The sequence below is a fragment of the Miscanthus floridulus genome, chromosome 10 (genome assembly GCF_019320115.1).
Source record: "Miscanthus floridulus cultivar M001 chromosome 10, ASM1932011v1, whole genome shotgun sequence".
NCBI lineage: Eukaryota > Viridiplantae > Streptophyta > Magnoliopsida > Poales > Poaceae > Miscanthus > Miscanthus floridulus.
In genome coordinates, this window is record NC_089589.1 from 117899057 (window position 1) to 117917051 (window position 17995).

A 17995-nucleotide genomic window follows, 5' to 3' on the forward strand; every position below is an offset into this window, starting at 1 on the left:
TAGAAAGTAACTCCCCTTGCCCGCCTCTCCCTGACTTCGCTTTAGTACTCCATGAGCGGTGGCCGCCATGCTCCCACGATCCCACGCGTGATCGTATAACGTGGCGATGGTTGCCGGACCCAAGGCAAAGATGAACCGATGCCTCCCTGTCGGCTGACCCTTCGAAGTCGACCCAACCCTGCTGCCCACTTTGTGCATGCCTCCTCACGGGAGTTGAGGGTATCCAACTCCCCTCGGTCCCGCCAGCCACCATCAACGGCCTAGATCCATGTGCACCAAGTGCTACGGCTTCTCCTCTGCCAGATCTGCTCCACATGGCCCGACGTCCCATCTCCTAGACAAAGTGGGATGGCACGGGAATGCACACCATAACTCCTCCACTAGGCACAACACCCCAGGCGCCATCAACCACCTTCATGGAGCATTAGCGAAAGAGACGTGCCCAGAACCAGTCATGCCTGCTGACAAGGAGGCCCCACGACGGCCTCTGGGCTACGCTGGCTCCCTAGATGGAGCAACTCGATGCCCCAATCGATGGGTGCTCGGGCTACGCACCCTGAAAACCAACCAACTCCCTAGAGTTGGGTCAAGAGCCACTGAGCGGTGGGTCCAACGAGGGTCCCCTGCCTAAGCTCGGTGCGCTCCCCATGCCCTGACCTATGGCTACATAAGGTCGGCCGTAGACGGCCAGCCCAAGAGGATCGGGGCCTGCTACCGAAGCCCCTAGAAGGCATGCCGCACCGATTGATCAGGTGGCCCCTAGCTAGAGCCTAGACGCTCTCGATTACTCGACCCATGGCAGGCTCCGCCTAAAAAAGAAGGGTGCCCCTAGGCTTAAAGTCGATAACTCCCAGACGAGTTCTCCAAACCCTCACTCGGACCACAGACCTACGCGACATAGGACTAGAGAAGGGGTTGGCACCACTACCGCTCGGCCTCGATAGCCAAGAACCCCTTTACACTTGGAGAGAGGGCCCCACGTGGGGCGTCACACTATCATCAGTGGAAGCCATCCCAGCAATGGCTAGTTTGCTCACCAAAAGATCTAATTTAGCCCTTTGTCGCATCACAAACCAGGCCAAGTGAGGCCACGAAGGGTTTGGGGCTCCTAACGAGATCCTCACATATGGGTATGTTAAGCCTCAGGATCAATGGTTCCCAACAGAAGGGGCCCCTCGACCGACCCCTCTAGGATCGCCTAGGGGCTCGGGGCTATACCCATCGGGTACACTCACGCACACCCTCAGACCAAGGAACCTACCCGAGCGTGAGCATGCCAAGGTCTCTGCTCAGGGCTCGAGGGCTTGCTCGAGCCTTAGGCTCCTGATCGAGGGGAAACCTGAGCCTGGCCCTTAGCTCTCACCCGGCCTGTGATGCCAGCCAAGGCTCGGGCACTAGAAGACATGCCCCAAGCCAGCAAGGTTCGGGGGCGCCATGACTCAGCACTTCAGGCATAGCCTTGCCGGCCGCTCCCCCGACAGGGTCATGCACAGGGCGTGACGCAAGAAGACAAGCTCTCCTCGGCCTTTGGGGGCTCGGGGGCTTCCAAGCCCACGCATTAGCTCCTCGAGCCAACCTCCCTCGCCACCAAGAAGACTACCCTAGAAGGTGTGGCTAGGGGAGGCCGGTCCAAGCCAATATAGCTAGACACTCAGCGTGTGAGAACAGGCCAAACAGACGATATACTAGGCTTCGTTGGCTCCATAACACCACCACGGTCCACAGAGTGCTGCTCCAAAACCCTCCTGGACTCCGGCTCATGTAGACCATAGGCTCAACCCCCTAAACCACCATGTACCCGACCTACCTCGGTATATAAGGGATAAGGTCAAATCATAGAGGGGGGAGGAGGATCTGACATAGATCATTCCACTCCTCATCGATCCACTCCTACTCAACACCAAGAGCAGTGCAACCCAGAGAAGGGCACTGAGAGCTCCTTCATTGCACCCGTCGTCTTCCTCCTCTCCAACGAGGGGAAGGCTCCACCAGCAGTGAGGCAACCTCAGGATTAGCACCGAGCTAACCCCCTACCAATTCTCTCTCTACGTCCTATAGACTCTGTTGTAACCCACTGATTTTGGGTGCTCTTGAGTATAAGGATCATTAGCTGCTGGATGTAGGGCATCGATCGGCCAAAACCAGGATAAATCATTGCATCCTCACTATGATTCTTGTGTTCTTGAGTCCATCCGAGCCACCAAAAGATACGTACTCTGATACCGACTCGAATAACAATCCTTGGCGCGGTTCTGACCCCGCGACATGCGGTTAAAATCTATCAAAAAACTGAGAAACTCTAGAATGATAGCGTTGGACAATGTCCATACATCTAAAAATCCGGCAGATCAATTCACTAAGGGACTATCACGTAATGTGATAGATAGTGCATCAAGTGAGATGGGCTTGAGACCCACATGAAGTCTAACATGGTGGTAACCTATTCTATGTGATCGAAGATCCCGTTAAGTAGGATGGTGAAACAAGCCAGTGGTAGACTATGAGGAAAGACCCTTAACTAGCCCCATATCAGATGCACATCTTTCCTTTGTTGTAAGGTAGGTTGGCTTTAACATAATGTGTTCCAAGTGGCTTACTGAAGCAAATATGTTGTCCTATAGAATATCTTTTGAGGAGCATACCTATATAAGTTCAAATGCTAGTCACAATCTATGAGATTTGGGAGATCTCTAGATACTCATGAAAGGCCCAACAGTTTGACTTATATGCTCTAAATAGAGAGGATGCTTTAGGCAGCCTTGTATCAGGAAAGGACTTAGGTGAAACTTATTTCACACAAAACAGTCAGCTCAAGGCATAGTCCATTGTTCAGTTGTGAAGAAGTGTAACCTCTTTTCTAGATGGATGTTCAACTTAACAGTCTCCATAAAAAGCTGGTATATCAAACATCAGCAGAACTAGAAGCATTTTCTACGCCTTAGAATTTGGTGAGGATTGTTGGATTTAATTAGGTGTCCAATTTATTCAGCAATTAAATAAAAGAAAATTCCAAAATCAAAGTTAATGCTACGTGTAATTTGTTGTGTGCTTTATGCAGTGTAACTTACGATTTGATGAGTTCTATGTGCATGATGACCATTATGTGATAGTTGTTCATGATATATGTCTTAGTGATTTCCGTTACTAGTAACTGACAATTGATTTGTCAGTTTCATGAGTTACCAGTAATGGATATGACCATAATGGACATTATCTTTTCATGCGCTGGTCTCTTCACTTTCGTCTTCCTTTGTTGCTGCATAAAAGAGGCACTTCTCCTCTTGTTCGCGAGAGAAGAGATAGAACTAATTAAGAACACCTTTTCGCTGCTGTTGCGCTGCTCTCTGTCATCCCGTCCCAATCCTCTATGCGCATGGAGAGTTCAGAGAGCAGGCCTCCGGAACCGCCATCCGCATAGCGACACCTGCTCAGGTATATGGGCGATCAGGTTTTTGGGGAGCATCTCCACGACTGCTCGCTAACTTCCTCTGATCGTTTTCTTCTTGGTGACTGCCGACATCTTTTTCTTCTTCCTTAGTTCGTCTACTTCTCCCGGTCGACGTTCGAGGGACTGCACTGCGAACATCGTCCCCTGCATCGACTGTGGTCCATGACATCGAGCAACACACTATGTCGACTAGTACGTGTGGAGCCGCCGGTGCCTTGAGTATGGGTCCCTCCGCTGGGTATAATTCTATTCTTGAATTATTTGTTAAATTCAATATCTTTTCCGCTATGCTCTATATATCATTCATGTTCATATCTGCTACTGGTGCAAGTAGTAATATCTTACACGTGCACATACATGTTGTCACCATTTGCTATGGATTTTCTAGATTAAATTTAACATGAAAATACCTAAATTCCTAACAGTTCAGTCAGATATAGGTTGTAAATTCTTAGCTGCAGCATTCAAGGATGTTCGTGACCTGGCTGGCATCAAAAGGCAGCTCACAGCTTCCTACACGCCACAGCAAAATGGAGTGGTTAAAAGAAGGAACACACAGCGATGGAGATGGACAGATCCTTGTTGAAGAGCATGAAGGTGGCTGGAAGACTTTAGGGTGAAGCAGTAAGGCATTTAGTCTATTACTTGTTGAACAGACTACCAACTAAAGCTATGGGCAATATAACTCCATTTGAAGTTTGGAATGGCAGGAAGCCATAGCTGGTACTTGTGTTCATTGAAACCGTACGTTCTCCACAATAGGGCCTAGATCTTTTTATGTTTGATGAGGATGGAGGGAGTATATATAAATATACTAGATTGACCACCACCTAGCGGAGACTGACACACCATCTTTTACTGTTAGAACAGAAACCAATAAAATTGACCACAATTGACGAGACTCCTATCACAAAGGGAAAAAGTCTACTTCATCCCCTCAATTATTGATGGTTGTCTACTTCACCCCCTCACCTATAAAATCAGGTATTTTACCCCTCAAACTATTGAAAACCTTCTAAATAACCCACTGAGGCGGTTTTGAAGGTGGTTTCGCTGACTTAGCATATTAAAAAGTCTGCATAACCCCCTAACATATCAAGTGTCAACTACATAACCCCCTCAATTATAAAATATAATATTATAGCCCTTAAAGTATCCAATAATACTCAAATGACCCCCTTGAATGGTCTTGTAGGTCCGTTTGGACACCGTATCCCGACACATTGGCCTAAGTACCTATGCTTGTGCGCATGCCACATTTTCTACCTCCACCTCCCAACCCTTTCTAGGCTAACCCACCACCCAACGAGAAGCACATGACATCTTGTCTCTTGCTCCACATCCCGACACTCGTGGATGACATTGAGCTCAAGCACCATGCCTATACCCGCATCATCTGGCCTCCCACATCCACTATCAGGCTGTCCTCGAATGACAAGGGTGTAGGCGTAGTGCATGAACTCAATGCCGTCGAGGAGTGCCATGAGGTGGAGCAGGAGACAGGGTGATGCTCATCGGGTGGTGCCATAATCCTAGAAAGAGTAGGGACTAGGGAGAGAGAGGCAGCCAATGGGCCTATGTGCAAGTATGGGTGCTTAGGCCAGTGTGGTGGGATACGATGTCCAAACAACCCCACAAGACTATCACGGGGTCATTGAACATTATTAGATATACTTTAAGGGCTATAGTATCTAGTTTTATAGTCGAGGGGGTTATTTAGTCAACCCTTAATATGTTAGGGGGTTACGTAGACCTTTCAATATGCCACATCGGCAAAACCACTTTTAAAACCGCTTCAGTGGGTTGTTTAGATAGTTTTCAATAGTTTAAGGGGTAGAATACCTGGTTTTATAGGTGAGGAGGTGAAGTAGACAACCACAAATAGTTTGGGAGTTAAGTAGACTTTTTCCAATCACAAAGGGAGCATCCTCATCATGGTGATCTTTATCTATATATAATGCAACTCTGGAAGTTTGCTTCTTCGGAGTTCATCAGAGAGACCCATCAAGAGACCCTAATAGTTAAATCTTAACAGTAGCTAGAGAAACCAATCTGATTTTTTGAAGGCGACAAGTGCTCATACGTGATTAAAAAAAAACTCGGGCTGCAGGGGGTAGACACCCCCGAGCTATTTTAGCTTAAGGTAGAGGACTTCTCACCCAGCCCGAGAAATCCCCTGAACCCCACGCCCCGCCTACACATAGGGGCCCGTTACCCGGTGAGAGGGCCGGACCATTTTACTATTGCTGAAAATTTGTTTAATTTTTTTAGCATCTTAAAAACCTCAATTTAAAACACGCAAAACTAGAAAGTTATATATCTCCTTGAGAGATACAATTTTCATATAAAAATCATCTTGATCCGAGATCATATGAAACGATACAATTTTCTAAGGTTGCGCCTTACCGTGTCAGTCTCGTTGGCGCGGTGCTACAGTGCTACTGTTCCAGCTAGAAATTGTTGTCCACCACGGCAGATCATGCCGTGCCAATACATGTGGTGTGGCAGTGTGCTTTGGCCGTGCTAGTGAGGGCCAAACAGGTTAGATTTGAAAAAAAAAAAAAAGCAACGGTGTTAACTTTAAATTGTGGTCCGTAACGTTGACGACCTCGTGATGGCTGTGGTCGTTGGTACCGTCTTGTACACACTCTGTACAAACTTGACTACCACCTAATGTGGAGCTCACGGACACACCTTATATCTTTTGCTCTTAGATAGAAACCAATAAAATTGACTAGCATTGACGAGCATAAACATCGAGCTCTCTCTCTCTCTCTGTCGATCTATATATAATGCATCTCTCAGATGGCTTGGCTTCTCAGAGTTCAGACCCCCCCACCTCTCTCTCGCCCCCCCCCCCCCCCCCCCCCCCCCCCCCCCCAAAGAGACCCTGGTAGTCAAGAGACTGTTTGACAAAATGGCCTCCCTCTGGGTCTTGTATCTTTCTTGGATATACGGCCTTGGCCTGTATGTAAACATGTATCCCGTTGGAGATCTGTCGCTAGGCCCCGGAGATGACTCGCCGCCGCCGCCCCGAACCCGAATGACCGCCAGCTACCTGTTCAACACGATCCGCAATGACAAAGGGATGCTTGTCAACATCCTCGCGTTGCTTAGTGCTGTCCTGATCGGTGTGCAGGCGCTGCTGGGCTCCCGGCGCCGGCGCTTAGGCAGCAAGGCCTTCATCCGCCTCCTGCTGTGGGCGTCTTACACCATCTCCTTCCCGGTGGTATCCTACACCATCGGCCTCGTCCAGTCCGTCGAGGCGCGCGTCATGCCTGACAGCCAGCTGCTGTGGGCCGTCGGGCTACTGCTCCTGCTCGGCAGCGTCAACGGCATGTCCGCCTTCAGCCGGCAGGATATCGAGCAGAGCAAGGGGATGCTGGCAAATCACGTCGTCCAGACGCTGCTCGTGCTCTGGCTGCTCTTCAGCCGGAGCGACATCTCCAGTAGGTGGGTCTTGCTGGCCTACTTCCTTCTCTGCTGGATCTACAGCATCTTCAGGATGGCACAGAGGATGACGGCGCTGCGCATGGCGAGCTCGGCTCACGGGCTCGTGCGCAGCGCCACGGTGGTGGCCGACTACATGAAAGGCATCGTCAAAGACAAAGAGCATGACCCCAAGAACATGAATAAGTGCAAATACCTGGTCCACGGCGAGGAAAAGGACTTCGAACCGCCATCCAAGGTAGGGCCGCCCTACCTCACAAAGGTGGGCAGCAAGGTCGTCACAGTCGACCTGATCTGGAAACACAAGGGCAAATTGCTCGGCTCTAGCAACAAAGGTGCGCTCAAGGACACGTGCCTCTCCTTCGCTCTGTTCAAGCTGCTGAAGCGGCGCTTCTGCGGCGACCTCGACATCGCCGAGGCCGGCGACCAGAAGACCATGGAGTTTGTTGTCGACGGCCTTCTCGCCGACGAAAAAGAGGGCTATAAGCGCGCCTTCCGTGTGGTGGAGGTGGAGCTGTCCTTCCTGTACGACTTCTTCTACACCAAATACCCGGTGCTCTTCCCCACCAACAGACTGCTCGGCGTCATCCGCTTCTTCGTCCTTCTTGGCTTCTTCAAGGTGCTCCTCGTCGATTTGATCCTGGAAGACTTACTCCTCGATCTCCTCATGGATGGCTCAACGTCGCCAATTGATTACTACTTCCCCGAGTACAACTTTATCTACTTCAACAACCTCCTCGTCGTCGTCATGATCCTGAGCATAGACATCCTGCAACACCTGGCCACGGGCTACTCCAACTGGGCCATTGTGCAGTTCGTGTGCGACTACGTCAAAAACACGAGGGAGGAGGAGGACCAGGGCGACAAGAGGCGGTGCTGGAACTGGAAGCAGGGCTGCGGCATCCGCCGAGCGCTGATTAAACGGGTGGCCTCATGGCGTTGGCGGAAGTCGGCGCACTGCTGGGATAACAAGCTCGGGCAGTACTCGCTGCTCAAGTCCTACGACTACAACCCGAGCAAGACCGGGAAGAACGCCTTGTCCTGGTTGTCGTTGCGCATGATGGAGCCGACAGACCAAGGCCGCCGGCAGGAGCCGGCCGTGCCACTGACGGCCGAGGTCAGGAAGGCGGTGCTCGATTGCCTCAAAGAAACCCGTGGCCTGCCGTCTGTCGGCCGCTCCCTCAAGGAGAGTGCAAGACATCTGGAGCTACACTGGGCATGCGACGACCTCCCGACGCACACGCACACGGTTCTTGTGTGGCACATAGCCACCACCATGTGTGACCTCGACGACAGCGACGACTCCGACGAGCACGGCCACCGCCACGTCGCGACCACCCTATCCGGCTACTGTGCCTACCTGCTTGCTTTCGTCCCGGACATGCTGCCGGCCAACAGTTACAAGGCCAAGCAGATCCTGGACGCCGTCGTGGAGGAGGCCCGAACCGATCTTGGCGACACCAAGGACATGCCAACGAGATGTGACACCATGTTTCAATTGAAAGCGAAAAAACCGAGCAGCAGCCAAGTCGAAGACACACCACCGACGATCCTGTTCCCAGGAGCAGACAACGGTTACAAGGCCATACCCATGCAGGTCCTGGACGGCGTCGTGAATGATGAGGCCCAAACCTACATTCGTGGTGGTGGTGGCGACACCATTGACACGTCAAAGAGCTGTGACATGGCGAAACCCAGTAGCAGCAGCCAAGTCCAAGACAAGCAGCGTTCACCAGAACCAGAAGAAGTCAAAGACACACCGATCCTGATCCTAGCAGCAGACCTTGGGAGGCAGCTCAAGAAAGTGGACAAGCCGCGGCGGTGGGAGCTGCTCGCGAGGTTTTGGGCAGAGCTGGTGCTCTTCCTTGCGCCCTCCAACAACGCCAACGTCCACGCCGAGCACCTCGCCATCGGAGGAGAGTTCATCACGCACCTCTGGGCGCTGCTCACCCATGCGGGCATTGTTGAACGTCCCCTCCATGCATCTCCCATTTGAGCTGACGACATGCCAAGCATTCCACGATGCTACCTACTCACAAGGCATCGTCAACAAGTTTAGTTAAGGCCGGCATCCTCAGGAACAGCACCAGTTTCGTTCTATAAATCTACCTACTAGCTTTGTTGTCGTTTTGTGTCTCCTGTAGTTTCTTCAACCATCAATTTATGTGAAGATATAGTTTCTTGTTTACAAACAGTTTCTTCGATTTTTACGCTCCCTCTTTAATAAATTAGTTGCCACATCAGCAAAATATCTATCTGACAACGTAAATAATATGGATAGAAACCATGCTAGTTTCTGTATTGAAAGTATCCTAATGATTGTTTCTCATCATGGCGGATTCAGGATAACTTTTTCTTAGTGACCAAACCGGTAGCATGGTCCGGGCCCGATCATGCAAGGCCTGATGGGCACGGTTACGTACCCGTACCGTACCAACACGTGGGCTCCGCCAGTGGCCTAGGCACAGCACCATAGTAGCTTAATGGTGTCATGCCAGTCACTACCGGAGACTGTGTATTTACCGAGTGCCCCGACAATTACCGAGTGTCAAAAGTCGGGGCACTCGGAAAAAAGTACTTACCGAGTGCCAACACTCGGAAAACATAAACACCCGGTAGTCAACCGCTTTACCGAGTCAGCACACTCGGTATATTCAGACACTCGGTAAAACTACAAGTTTACCGACGGGGTGCACTCGGTAAAAACGGTCACTCGGTATTAACGTGCCACGTCACCTAGGACAGCAACCGTGCCCAGACGGCGTCAACGCATGACATGTTTACCGAGTGTTATGATCATACACTCGGCAAACATGAAAATTTTACCGAGTGTTGGGTAAATACACTCGGTAAACACTATCTTTTACCGAGTGTATTGGCCCAACACTCGGTAAAATTCAACCAAATTTCTTGTTTTTCCCTTCATTCTTTTTCCTCTATCCACATATGATATTTAGTACTCCATTCCAAAATATGGTGTTTATTTCGATTTATTTACTATATTTCACAAAATTTTCATTCTTTATGAAAATTAGGAACATATCGTGTGAATTTAATTGTAATAATTAAAATCGAACTCGATAAATCACAAGATTGGAAGAATTAACATTGAAGCATACATCTATGTTATAGAAAAAATTTCATAACGTTTTGGAAGTATTTTTACATTCGTCACTGCCGAACCGGTACATCTCCCAAAGAGACGCTAAACATTCACAATGACGAGTAGGATTTCTATTAAGAGTGAAATTCAACATTATGATTTGAACTTGGAATTTTTTAGATAGTAAATAGATGACATGAAATAGTTCATGTGAAAGTTTGGTGAATTTTAGGATTAAATTGGTATTTTTTCTTTTTTGTTTTGCATGAAATAATGGATATTTTACCGAGTGTGACCTCAAACACTCGGTAAAAGGTTAGCCACGGCCCACCTGTCTTCCACAGTGGGCTGCCATGCTTATGTTTACCGAGTGCCGTAGATCTGGGCACTCGGTAAACATGTACCAGGCCCACATGTCATTGGGCTGCGGTGCTTGAGTTTACCGAGTGCCGTACATCTAGGCACTCGGTAAACAGAAGCATTCAACAAGCCGTTTCTCCCTCAAATCGTTCACAGACACACACACACCACACACGCCTCCCCACCGCTGCGGCCGACTCCTCCCCTCCACCACCGCCGCCACCGGGCGGTCCCCCACAGCCGCCGCCACTGGAGAGACGGAGAGAGAGAGAGAGACGGAGAGAGAGACAGCGGCACCGGCGCACCGGACGACGATCCCCTCCGCCGACGCCGCCCCGTGCTCCCTCCTTCGCTCCCGTTCCCGCGAGGTGGGGTGGGGTGGGCCCCAGCAGCAGCGGCGACGGCGAGCACTCTCTCCCCTCCCCTGACCGTGGCCTCCCCTTCCGTACGTGCTCCTGCCGCACCAGTGGCGACAAGGGACCCCTGCCTGCTCCCGTCGACGCCAGGTACCTGCCCTGTTGCCCACCTCTCCCCTCCGTCTGGTGGCGCCGTGATGCGATGGAATGGAAATGGATGGATTAACCCTAAACCATTTTGAAGTGATGTATTGACGTAAACTGATTTAAGTTCAGTCATCCAGCAACTCCTACAAGTTTTACCGAGTGTAACACTCGGTAATGGTGATGTTTACCGAGTGTTACACTCGGTAAAACAGAGAACAGAACTAAATTGGTTCTGATTCTGTTAATTTTGCCGAGTGTGCCATTTTTTACCGAGTGCCACGACCCCACTCGGATATATGTGCCATTTTTTACCGAGTGCCACGACCCCACTCGGATATATGTGCCATTTTTTACCGAGTGGAACACTCGGTAAATGAGTTACATGTTTACCGAGTGTTACCGGTACACTCGGTAAACTATATTAGGAAAAAAATATTTGCGGAATTGTTTTAATCATGAAAATGGTTATCTGTTTACCGAGTGCTATGTCTAACACTCGGTAAACGACGCCGTTAACGGCAAGCTTGGGGACTGACGACCGTCACGTCGTAGTTGTTTACCGAGTGCCGGCGTAGCACTCGGTAAAATTTATTCTCCGAGTGCCCCGTTAGTTGACACTCGGTAAACTAACTTTACCGAGTCGTTGTTTACCGAGTCATGTTTACCAAGTGTGGCACTCGGTAAAAAATTTACCGAGTGTTTATCCATATTTGCCGAGTGTTTATCACACTCGGTAATTAATCAGTATCCCGTAGTGAGTGAGACCGGCATGCCATGGCAGCATGACAAGTTCCAAAAACATAAAACTAGCAAGTCTGGCTCGTGCAAATAGCGTGAGTAGCTATGTTTACTTATTGTTTCTTGCTTTTTTTCTATTAATATCTCATGACTGTGCAATTTTAGTTGAGGCCAAATCAAGTAGCCTTTAGTCTCATCTTGATGAACTATCTATTGGCGATAAAATTACTTTCCAAGTCTTTATCTAATTTCTTTGCCGTGCATAAGCAAAGGAAAAGAACTAGACCTATCAATACTTGATTTTTCTGAATGCCTGCAAAGGTCAGGGATGCTGCTTCAACTCCTAAGATTGGGTGTGCGAATGGTTGGATACGGACGGATATAGTTAATATTATATTTGTTTTCATATTTCTATTCGGATTCGGATTCGAATGCGGATAATATAAGCTGTGTTGGATATCATACGAATGGATATTGACATCATAAAATATGCGATTTGAGTATTCGGATATGGATATGGTATCAGTTGTTGAATATCCGGACTCGAATACGGACAGATCTAAACTCCTATCGGATTCAGACTTGGATATTGTCGGAAATTATCCGTACCATTTGCACCCCTACCTAAGATGTTGCTTTCTCCTACAAGATCCAGCTCAAGGTTAGCAGGTGTGGCTGATGAATACACACTGCTCACGGCGGAACATCATGTGCAGTCAAGGAATCTAGAAAAAAATGAAGGGGGACGTACTCACAATGGTACTAGTTATCTTAAGAGGAAGAGAGAGTGGTTTCGAAGGAAGGATGCAGTCATTTCGAAGTTATGATGTTCAAAGTCTTTGGAAAGCTAGGATAAAGATACCAAAGAAGAATAGAGAACTAAGTTTCCTTAATTTAGATCTGTCAGGTCGCATTCGTTTAATCATTTTATTTCTGTTTAAAGCTCTGTCTAACAGAGCTTAGTCTTGTAAATGTTCTGTGGATCCACTAGGATAGATCTAGGCGGATGAACACTTGGATCCGTAAACCACATGCACATCTAGACCTAGAACACTACACCGAGAGGGAGATAGGGTAGAGAGGTGCTTGTGATGAACCTGAGCCTTCAGATGAAGTCGCGGTTGAGCTGGCCATCGCTGGTTCGTTGATGGAGGCAGCACACGGGCAGCGACGGGTGGAGTAGAGGTTGCACGGACGTCGATGCAGTGCAGATGGGGCGTAGCAATGACGACAGCGAGGGTCAGCGGAGTTTCCCGTCGCTGGCTGCGCGCCCTCTTAGATCGGTCTATGGTTTATCGGTGGGGTTTGCGGCTCACGGTGAACCTCGTGCTTTGAGCCGCCAGCCCCCACCTCTTTATATAGCGCAGTGCGACGGGGGCCCACCAACCATGTAGGGTTGGGCGCCCCCGATCAGGGCGCGTGACCAAGGCCCAATAGGCCGTTGGGCTTATTGGTTAGGAGATCAATCTAACATTCTCCCCCTTGATCTCACTATTACTTTTATCTTTAAACTTTAAACTTCAATCCTTTTATCCTTACTCATTTCTTCACAGATGATGCATAGAGCATGTCTCATCGTCACGGTCAATCGCCGATAGATTTAACAGCTTCAATGCACGTCTCTGATCTGAAATAGTTACTTTAACTTTTGGGCCCTTTATAGTCCAGGAATCATAGGCTTTCCCTTAAACCCATGTCGGCTACATGTTCTCTGAACACGTTGGGTGGTAAGCCTTTTGTAAGCGGATCCGCGAGCATCTTTTCGGTACTTATATGCTCAAGACTTATCTTTTGATCCCGGACTTTATCCTTCACAACATAATACTTTATGTCAATGTGTTTGACAGCACCACTTGACCTATTGTTGTGAGCATACTGTACTGCTGGATTATTATCGCAGTATAACTTCAGTGGTCTATTGATGTCGTCAACCACCTTCAAACCGGGTATGAACTTCTTTAGCCAGTTCACCTGCCCCATTGCCTCATAACATGCTACAAACTCGGCATACATTGTGGACGATGTAGTGACGGTTTGCTTTGAGCTTTTCTATGAAATAGCTCCCCCTGCGAGAGTAAACACATATCGAGACGTGAATTTTCTATTATCTTCCGCATAATCAGAATCTAAATATCCCACTATATGGAGTGAATCAGATCTTCTATACGTCATCATGAGGCCTTTCATTCCTTGCAAATAACGCAAGACTTTCTTTACCAATTTCCAGTGTTCTATTCCAGGATTGCTCTAGAATCTGCCAAGTAACCCGGTAACAAATGCCAAGTCAGGGCGCGTACACACTTGAGCATATTGTAAGCTTCCGATAGCTGAAGCATATGGAACCACTTTCATTTGATCGATCTCATATTGGTTCCTGGGGCATTGAAAATCCCCATATCTGTCGCCCTTGACTATAGGAGCAGGTGAGGGACTACATTTGTGCATACTGAATTTCTTTAAGACTTTTTCTATGTATGCCTTTTGTGACAGTCCTAATACCCCTTTACTTCTATCTCGGTGAATCTCGATCCCTAGAACGAACGAAGCTTCACCAAGATCTTTCATATCAAACTTTGAGGATAAAAACTTCTTTGTTTCCAGTAGTAGACTGATATCACTACTAGCAAATAAGATATCATCCACATACAGGACAAGGAAGATAAACTTCCCATTCTTAAACTTTGCGTAGACACAATTGTCCTCAACATTATCTTTAAACCCAAAATTCTTTATTGTCTGATCAAACTTCAAGTACCACTGTCTTGAAGCTTGTTTTAATCCATAAATAGATTTCTTTAGGCGGCATCCCAAACGTTCTTTTCCTTCCATGACAAAACCTTTCGGTTGTGCCATGTAAACATTTTTCTCTAAGTCTCCGTTGAGAAATGCCGTCTTTACATCCATCTGATGTAATTCCAAATCGTAATGTGCCACTAATGCTATTATGATTCTGAAGGAATCCTTACATGAGACTGGAGAAAAGGTCTCATTATAATCAATCCCTTCTCTTTGTGTAAAGCCTTTTGCCACAAGTCGGGCTTTATATCTCTCTATATTCCCTTGAGAGTCAAGTTTTATTTTGTAGACCCATTTACAGCCTACTGTTTTGGCTCCTTTAGGAATTATCTCCAAATCCCAAACTTTATTTGCATTCATTGATCTCATCTCATCTTCCATGGCCTCAAGCCACTTTGATGAATGATCACTTTTCATGGCTTCTTCAAATGAGGTGGGATCATCCTCCATTTGGAAATTCTTCAGTGTTGTACACTTCATAATCAGCAGGAATAGCTGATTTTCTAACTCTTTGAGACCTTCTAGGGGCCTCCTCAATTGGCACATTTTCTATTTGAGGCTATTGTTGCTCCCACTCATGTGTGGCAATAGGTTCTATAGGATCCTGAGCCACAGGTTCCTCATCATCATTCACTGTTGCCACAGGCGGAATAACAACAGGTGTTGGCACCACAGTGTCTTGTACTGTTGGTGCAGCAACAGCAGGTAGTGAGAAAATAACTCATGAATGATCGAGTGGGTGCATACACCCGCTTCTCTTCAAGGTCAATTTCTCGAGCTACCATGCTCCCCCTAATCATTTCATCCTCTAGGAAGACAGCATGTCTCGTTTCCACAAACTTTGTATGTCTGTTAGGACAGTAGAAATGAAAACCTTTTGACTTTTCTGGGTAGCCAATGAAATGGCAATTCACTGTTTTGAGATCTAGCTTCCCAATGTTTGGGTTAAAAACTTTAGCCTCAGCAAGGCTCCCCCACACACGCAAGTGGTTAAGTGAGGGTACTCTTCCTCTCCACAACTCATACGGTGTTTTGGGCACCGACTTACTTGGTACTCTATTGAGAATATGAATGGCGGTTTTTAACGCCTCCATCCACAGACTCATCGGTAAAGTGGAGTAACTTATCATACTACGCACCATATCCATCAGGGTGCGGTTACGCCTTTCAGCTACTCCATTTTGCTGAGGTTCGCCCGGTGTTGAATATTGGGCGACTATACCATTCTCCTATAAGAACCTTGCAAAAGGTCCAGGAACTTGTCCATATGGGGTATGCTGACTGTAGTACTCTCCCCCACGGTCAGACCTGACTATCTTAATCTTTAAATCATGCTGATTTTCAACTTCTGCTTTAAATATTTTGAATTTATCCAACGCTTCTGTTCTTTCTTTAATTGGATAAATGTAGCCAAACCGAGAGTAATCGTCTGTGAATGTTATGAATGAATCATAACCATCCATACTTTTCACAGGAAAAGGACCACATATGTCTGTGTGAATAATCTATAGAATTCCTGCACTTCGTTTGGTATCTTTCTTAATTTTCTTTACATACTTTCCTTTTATGCAATCTCTACATTGTTCTAAATCTGAGAGCTCTAATGGAGGAAGAATATTATTCTTAACTAGTCTTTCTATTCTTCCCCTCGAAATATGGCCTAAACGACAGTGCCATAATTTCGACAACGCATTGTGAGCTCTCTTTCGTTTTCTGTTTCCATTGTTCGATGAGGATACATTTTCATTCACATCACATACGGAATTCACATTTTCACGAAGTGATAACAAATAAAGCTCATCTTGTCGGAAGGCAAGACCAACACATTTATTATTAAACAATATCTGACATTTGCCATTTCCAAAATAGCAATCATAACCATCATGGTCCAACTTTGATACACTAATCAGGTTTCTTTGCAAAGAAGGTACATAAAGAACATCTCTAAGAAAAAGTATGAAGCCATCTGGAAGCTCTAGAGGAAGATCTCCAACGGCCTCAACATCTGCTTATACTCCATTTGCGACTTTAATGAAACTTTCGCTTCTTTGCAAAGTTCTCATCGAACGGAATCTCTGTAATGAATTAGCAACATGAATAGTTGCACCTGAATCAATCCACCAAGTAGATTTTGAAAACTTTACATACAAGGATTCATTTACGAACGTAATAATGTTCTCACCTTTATTCTTCATAATCATCTTTAAGAAATCAGGACAATTCTTTTTATAATGTCCCGTCTTCTTGCAGTGGAAACACTGGTCTTTAGCCACTGGGAATTGCTGGTTCTGAGACTGTTGCATGGGACCTTTTCCAGATGATTTGGAGGAAGAGCTGTTATTATAGTTCTTTTTCTTATCTTTTATTTAGTTGACAGAACCACCTTGTGAAACTTTTATTCTTTCCTCCTCCTGCACACACATGGCTATGAGCTTTTCTAAATCCCATTTTTTAGGCTGTATGTTGTAATTAACAACAAATGTGTCAAATTCTTTGGGCAAAGAAGCAAAAATCAAATGAATAAGAAACTCATCCTTGAGTGCCAAATCCATTGGTTTGAGCTTAGATGCCAGATTGCTCATTCTCAGTATGTGCTCTCTAATGCCACTGCCGCCACCAGAGTACCTTTCTGTAACCAGCTGCTTGATCAGCTGGGTTGCATATGTCTTTGAAGAGCCAGTGAACTGACTCTTTATTCTATCTAGGTACTCTGTGACCGTGTCACAGTCTGGAATTGAGCCCACAATAGCAGACTCAATCGTGTTCTTTATCACTGCCAAACACTTCTTGTTGGCAGTGACCCATTTCCTATGCTCAAGGTCATAGGACATCTTTACGGGAGCAAAATCCCGCTCTCTGTTCTGCCATGCAGCATCAGTCTCATCTGTCTCCCTCACCGGTGCCATAGGTTCTCTGGGACACGGTGTGGTGACAACCCAGTCCACCTCAGCGAGGATAAAAGCCAGGTCTATCTTTTTCTTCCACTCAACATAGTTATCACCTTTTAGAGTGGGGATCTCTTTGATACAACTCATTAAGTTGTATCCTCCTGAAAACACAATTCAAATAGTGTGAGAACAGAAATAACAACAATAATTGCATGCCTTAGTTTAACGTTGTTCAAAATTAAAACATACAATTATTTTATACATTAAATCTACATCACCGTTAGGCAGAAATAGAAATAATGCATAATCATTAAAATTATAATATTGCTATTAACAACGTTGGTCAGAAAATAACAATATCATAATCAACTCATTTTTATCTCTTGGCTCTTAAAATCAAATTCTCCCGTTGGTTCGAATTTAATTAAAAGTCCATAATTACTTTAAATACGCAGCAGAAACATTAACATTCAATAATTATTTTCCTATTTTCCAGAAGCAACTTTACTATTTACTGAACAAAATTATCGTTGGATAAATTTTGTATAGAAAATTATCATAAAAATTCAATTCAAATTGATCAAATTGTTTTCTGGAAAATAAGAAAATAAAAAACTGTGATTGTACTATTTTATTTGGCCATTTCGGCTCGATCCAGTACACGCGCAGCCCAGCAGCGCGCAGCCACAGCGCGGCCCACGGCCTGCTC

General features: G+C 46.6%; 1 protein-coding gene across 1 annotated transcript; it reads left to right on the plus strand.

Annotated features, from left to right (window-relative positions):
- Positions 1 to 6365: 6365 nt before the first annotated feature.
- Positions 6366 to 8894, plus strand: LOC136489399 (uncharacterized). Its single transcript, XM_066486045.1, has one exon. It carries the CDS (start codon positions 6366 to 6368, stop codon positions 8892 to 8894), a length of 2529 nt encoding a protein of 842 aa, XP_066342142.1.
- The last annotated feature ends 9101 nt before the right edge of the window (positions 8895 to 17995 follow it).